The sequence below is a fragment of the Elephantulus edwardii genome, unplaced genomic scaffold, assembly GCF_000299155.1.
Source record: "Elephantulus edwardii isolate Elephantulus edwardi_28Jun2011 unplaced genomic scaffold, EleEdw1.0 scaffold00254, whole genome shotgun sequence".
Classification (NCBI taxonomy): Eukaryota; Metazoa; Chordata; class Mammalia; order Macroscelidea; family Macroscelididae; genus Elephantulus; species Elephantulus edwardii.
In genome coordinates, this window is record NW_006400004.1 from 3,890,415 (window position 1) to 3,897,026 (window position 6,612).

The 6,612-nt window shown below is 32.7% G+C and overlaps 1 protein-coding gene across 1 annotated transcript in view; it reads left to right on the top strand.

Moving 5' to 3' along the window:
* The window catches only part of LOC102859928 (protein LAP2-like), a 147,129-nt gene that overhangs the window by 113,388 nt on the left and 27,129 nt on the right, over positions 1–6,612 (top strand). The window contains exon 21 of the mRNA XM_006899383.1: positions 115–142. Within this exon, the coding sequence (XP_006899445.1) occupies positions 115–142 (28 nt within the window). The remainder of the gene's footprint in view (positions 1–114; positions 143–6,612) is intronic.

Below are 6,612 nucleotides of genomic sequence, written 5' to 3' on the forward strand. Positions count from 1 at the left end.
AAAGTTCAGGCCTGGCCAAGAATTGCAACAGTTGAAATGGTTGCATAAACTTCTCTTTCATACCAGTGTTTCTAAATGGGTATATATTCAGTTTATATGTATATCTCTCTTTAGATTATATCACTGTGCTATAAATAAGCAGGTATTTATGGGTACATCTCTGTTTAGCCTTTTCTGACCTCATGGTCTTCTCTGTTAGTAGTTTTTGATGATGTAAGTATGTGGGAGGAAAACAAGCATATATAGTTAATAGATAACAAATATATGGTAAATATAAATATTTCATCTAGAATTTTCCTCAAAGTCCACATTATATAAACTAACACTGTCACTGACACAGATGCTTCTGGCATGGCATTTATTATTTTCTGAACTGCATTTGTGACCCACTTGAATTCATTTATTGTTTCTGTGACTGTAGTATAGTTTGGAAATACTTGATAAGGCAATTTTGCTTATATTTAGTTATGTTTTTATTTCTAATATTATCCATTGAAAGGAATGAAAATTTTTTAAATTATCCCATAAACCCATTTTTAGAGCCATTGTTATATGACCCAAGCATAAAAGGCATATTCTTTAGGATTTAGCTTTGTCTGTCTTACTGAATATTATGCAAATATAATCTTAGTGTCATTTATTAAAAATGAAATTTGTTTTAAAACAAACAGCTGAATGTATAAAATCAGTCATTATCTTAAAATTCCTTAAAACACATTTATCAGAAACAAATGCCTAAAATATAATAACTTAGAACAACTCAATAAAATTATTCTTTTCAGTATCATTTCTTAGCTTAAAATAGTTAAGCAGCTATATAACCTTAGGATTCTTCTTTCTCATCCATTTTATTTCACCTGTAACTCTGTGCTTAATGTTGAAGATAATAGATCATGAATGGGTTTTGTCAGTAAACTGGTCATAATGTGAAACTGGATTTGAGGAGGAAAAGAACAGAGAGCCTTCATTTTGAAAATTTTTTAGTGATAAGAAATTATGTCTGAACTGTTTCAATGCCCCTGAAACAAAGGAACAAATTTAGAAGACAATTCTGAGAGTGTATTCTGACATGGAGGAAAATGTATAAAGCTTGAATACACTTTTAAGGCTTGAATAACTGAGTATTAGAAATCTTTTAGGAAAAAAAGTACTCTTACTACATAACTGTTACATACTATTGTATAACTGTTGGGAATCCCAGCCCTTCCATTTTTATAATTGATAATGGACATAAAGGTGAAGTAGCAGGTTTGTAAAAAAATAATTCACTTGATTATCATTATCATTATAGTCAGTGTAGTTGACATTTTCAGATGGATGTTCTTTTATTTAGTTCAGATGATTGTTCTTCCATTGTTTTCTTCTTCGTGCCTGAATTTTAGTAAAAGTGAGATAGCTGTGTACCTCTTTCTCTTTTCTTTCCATCCCATAAATTTAGAAATTCTTGAGGAGCTCATGACAGTGATTTCCAGGTTTTACCTATTGTTAATTTAAAGGTAAGAATTACATCAGAGTGGCTTCTGTGAGAACAGAACAACGGCAAGCTAGCTATAAAACAGCTGACAAAAAAGAACTCATTTTCAAGATTGCTTAGATCATACTTCATAGTTAGAGGAGTAGCCTTTCAACCTTTTTCTTAGAGTGTTCTTAGAGTTATGGTTGGCAGCATTTCATCTCACACATTTTGAGCCTCCATGAGGTGGATTGACATAGTTACTGCAGCAGTGGGCTAGAGTATATCAGGTGGTGAGGATGGCACAGGATAGGAAAAAATTCAGAACTTTTGTTCAGACATGACTTGACAACATCTAACAACAACCAGACACATGATGATACTCATTTGTCAGCCACTGCAATGTGGTGGTATAAGAAGCATTTTCTAAGTAAACAACATAAATATATGCTACAGTTACTGCTCTTGTGTTTTATTCCTCCCAAGATATTTTATCTCTGTGTGGAAAAGAGATTAAGGTTGTTATTAGTTAACAGCTTGCTCAGCTTCACAATCAACACTCTTGGCACCAGGAGTCAGGAAATCAAAAGGCAAATTTCATTAGGTAAATCTTCTGTCAGGGACCTTTCCAGAGTACTGAGAAACAACGATGTCAGTCTACAGACTAAGGTGTACCTGATCCAATCCATAGTCTTCACAATAAGAAGAATTGATGCCTTTTGAGTTGTGGTGCTGGAGAAGAGTCTTTAACATACTTTAGACAACCAAGAAAACAGGTCTGTCTTGGAGAGGATGAAACCAAGTTTCTCCTTGGAGGCTATGATTTTGAAGCTTTGTCTCACATACTTTGGGCATTTGGCCAGGAGGAACCAATCCTTGGAGAAGGACAACATGCTTGGAAGGGTGGAGGGACAGAGCAGGAGAGGAAGACCCCGGGTGAGATAAATTGACAGTAACTGGGGCAATGGGGTTGGTGTGTGGGAATTAGTGAGACTGGCGAAGGGCAGGGCAGGCTTCAGAGCTATTGTACACAGGATCGCACTGAGTTGCAAGTGACTCCACAGCACAATAACATACACAATAATAGCCCAATAATTACAATATCTTTATTAAATATTTGCTGTTTTTTATGATCTTAAAATAGTGCTTATATGTGAGACCGCTTGTATCTAATATTAACATAAAAGTTTTATTTTCAAACATGCTGTCAAAAAGATGAATAATATTAGTAAACTACATTTTTAAATGAGCTCATCAGGAAATAAGTGCATGTTACACCTTTTTTTTTCCAATTGAAAACCATAGTTACTTTATTGCATTGTGTAAATAGATGCATTATAGGATAAATGTTTGGAATTTTAAATGCCCTACCAGTTAGTTAGTCAATTAATAAGCCTTCTCTTGTCTCAATTGCCTCATAGGCACAATGAAAGGAATTACCTCTAGAATTGTTTTTAAAATTAAATGAGTTAATATATTAAAAAATCACTTTAAATATTACCTGGAATTTATAAGTGTTGTGTATTGCTTTCATCTTTATCATCATATAGTAAGATTAGCTTATTAAAATCAGTACTTTCATTTCAAAATCTTAAATTCATGATTATAGAATAGCTTATTTTATGATAAAAATTGTTTTTCTAAAAAAAATTTAGTGCCTAATCTTTAAATATAAGCAGATTTATTATACCAGTGGTCTTTTCAAGAAATTAACATAGTTTCTGTTAAATTAGCTTGTAAAAATTAGGTTTAAATGTCCATTTTATCTAAGATTAATACCATTTATGTCATAATTTATTATAGGGGAAAATACCAATGGAGACTTTAACTAGATTGTTTATTTATACATCCAGATGTATATATTTATAACTGATAGCAAGAAGAAACTTGTTTTACTTGCCTTTTATGGTAGTATTATTAATCATTGCTATCTCATTTATAGTTCAGGAAATACTTTTAATGTATTAATAGTAATTCTCTCACAGCAAAGTATGTTGACTGTACCATCCAGGAGCTAACTGTACATGACATGAAGTAGGGATCTAATTTGAACATTTTCTCCTTTATACTTTGTCAACTATCCCATCCACATATACTAAAAAAACACTTTCAGATGATGAAGAGGGGGCAAAGGGTTTAACAAGTGTTTTCCTGGCCTCAGTTTGGAGTGTTTGAAAATACATATATATGTTAACCTGTACACGCATGTGCAATCTTGCCAAAGACTTTGGGGAAGGTTTACATATTGTTCACAGTGTATTCCATGTGCCTGCTCCAGCACACTGCAGACTATAAAATATTAAATGAAAAAAGAAATAGTAGTTCTCTCTCAGTCATGAGATTTGGAGATATTTAAAGTACCTTTCCATGGCGTTTTCATTTTAGGAATTTAAAACATATTAAATATAACACAAATCATAGAAGATGAGGAGAGCTACTTTTTGAAATACTGGTAAGATTTTTGATACATAGACAAATTTTTAGATTAAGGTGTAAGTTTTATTAAGGAGGATTACAATGTGATTGGATTAGGGATTTATTTTGAGATCATTTTATAAAATTTTGATTGAATATAGATATAAAATGTAACAGTAAAACTTACTGAGAGCTTACCATGTTAAAGAAACAGACTTTAACTCTCCTTATTTTGCCAGAATACCTATGAAATGTTTTCATCATTTTATGAGAAGGATATTGAACACAACCTAGTTATGAGAGAGATGGAACAACTTTAAAGGCTAGGCAGAAAATTTTCATGTAACAAAATGAATAATGGAGCAGGCACCATTATTTCAGAGTATGACAAATTTGGTAAGAGATACTTAGGATATTTCCAGAAGAAAAATTCAGATTAATTTATATAGTTTAGAAAAATTATTTTAATAATAAAATAGTACAGTGGTAAATAATGTAGGCTATTGTTGTGACTATAAGATGATGAATCTGAAATACATTTTAAAGAAAATTATCTGGCTATAGGGATTAGATAAGAGAAGGATCCAAAAAGAAGCAAAGATTTCAGGTTTAGGATATTAATTACCTTTATTTTAAAAATTAATAAATGTATTAGTAATTAAGAGAGTAACTTTAAGCCCACTGCTGACAAGTTAATTCTAGCTTTAATCACCATCCACCAGGTTTCTGAAGCTGTAAATATTTATGGACGGAAAGTACCTGTTTTTATTCCACAGAAGACTAGTGAATTCAAATTGCCAACATTTTGGTTAGCAGCCCAATGCTACTAAGGTTCCAATTAGGAGACTCATTCTCAATCTCCTCCTTCTTGTCTCTCTCACACTCACTCTCTTTCTGTAGAGCGGACAAAAGTGGCTTATTTGGTTAGACAATCATTTAGCTAGAGTGGTAGTACAAATTACTTGAAACACAGTAAGAAATTAAAGTCACTGGTATAAGTTTGACATACAAACTATGCAGAGTTAGTGTGTTTTCCTTGGCAGTCACTTGTAGAGTAATTAAAAAAAATTTCTAAAGGCAGTGTAGTAGTGTATCTCATGGTGTCTATAGTCTTGAGACTTCTCCAGCATTTTTCTGTTTTCCCTAATGCTAATTGCTCTATGTATTTTACCATTTTAAACGTAGAGTGATTTGAATACTCAAATTTCAGTATAATTTATCTTTGTTCTTCCTTTAATCTTGATCAGTAATTTTCTAACCTTTATAATAGAGTCTGTAAACAAAATCTCGTGTGTGTGTGTGTGTGTGTGTGTATGTAATTTAGTAAACATAATTCATTTAGTTTTCCTATTGTGTGTTGTGTGCCACTGAATTAGAACCAACACATAGTTGACCCTCTCATGAGTATTCAGAGGCAGTAAACCACACAGGAGGAAATGGTCCATCATTACCCACTGAGCATCTGTTGAGTTTGAGCCACATGCCTTTGGGTTTGCAGTACAACTTCTAACCACTAGGCCACTAATGGTGAAGTGTAATTTGTTCGGGTAATTTGCACATTGAAATACAACCTCATTTTAAAATTTTCAAGTCCTCATTGTAATTTCAATAGTGCTATTTATATATTCAGAAATGGTCTAAAAGTCTTTCATATGCTTCTGAAAGTTGGGGGGTTTTTTTTAATGTATAGAAGAATCTTCTGTATGCCACATCATCGTTGTATTCCTTAGATGGAGAAATTACAATATGGACCTCATAAACATAGTAAAAGTGCTATATAAATTATACTGCTTTTAGCTACTTTAATGTTATAATATTTTGATTAAGTAGAACTACCCTGTACAGGCTTCCAGTTCATTATGTTGGTAGGAGCAGAGTTCTAGATCTTGATCTTGTGGAGCCATTGGGTGGATTGCAAACACCAGCCTTTCATTTCATAGTTGAGCTCTTAACTGTTGCATCACCAGAGCTTCTTAACAACTTTAGTAGCAATATAATTTAGATTCCAAACATCAGTTCAATGAGGGCAAGAAGGACAGAAAATTTCCATGTGCTACTCTTGCTCCTACATCTCCAAGAATCGTTAGATAATGTAGCAGACTTCTGAAAAACTTCCCCAGGCGTTTCACAATGTCTCTCCTGCCTCTCAAGATAAATATGCAAGTTAAAGTTATTACTTTGCTCAGCTGAGAGGTAATAATTAATAGCACAGAATAATACAGATAGATATTTTTCCAGCAAGCTGTACCTTGAGCTCAAACATAAAAAATATTTTATCTCAAGACTTTAGTTAAAAACAATTGAGGATATTTGAAAAGGAAGTCAGACTAACACTAATATCTAACTTGATGATATCCCTTCACATATAAAAATTCAGGCAAGAGGTATTCGAAAACTGTGGAATGATAATTTCCATATTCACTTGTTACTAGATAGCTATTAGGATGTAATGAATGACCTTACCTATGACATATGCCTAGCATTTAATTAAGCTCTGCAATAGTTATGTGTAGTTATGTATACTCAAAGGTTTGATTTCAAAAGCAAGTATGTGCTTCAATTTCCTTAGCAAAATATTTATAGAAAGCTTAAAATGTGTTTAGAAGTAACCAAAAGCTTTGTCCCAAGATCTAACCAGTTCATACACTGTAACTAATGCTTAACTCCACAATAAGGGATTTATCTTTCACTGCTCCACAAATTGCTTGTCTGTCAGATACTCCTCTAAATTTGAACATTCAGAT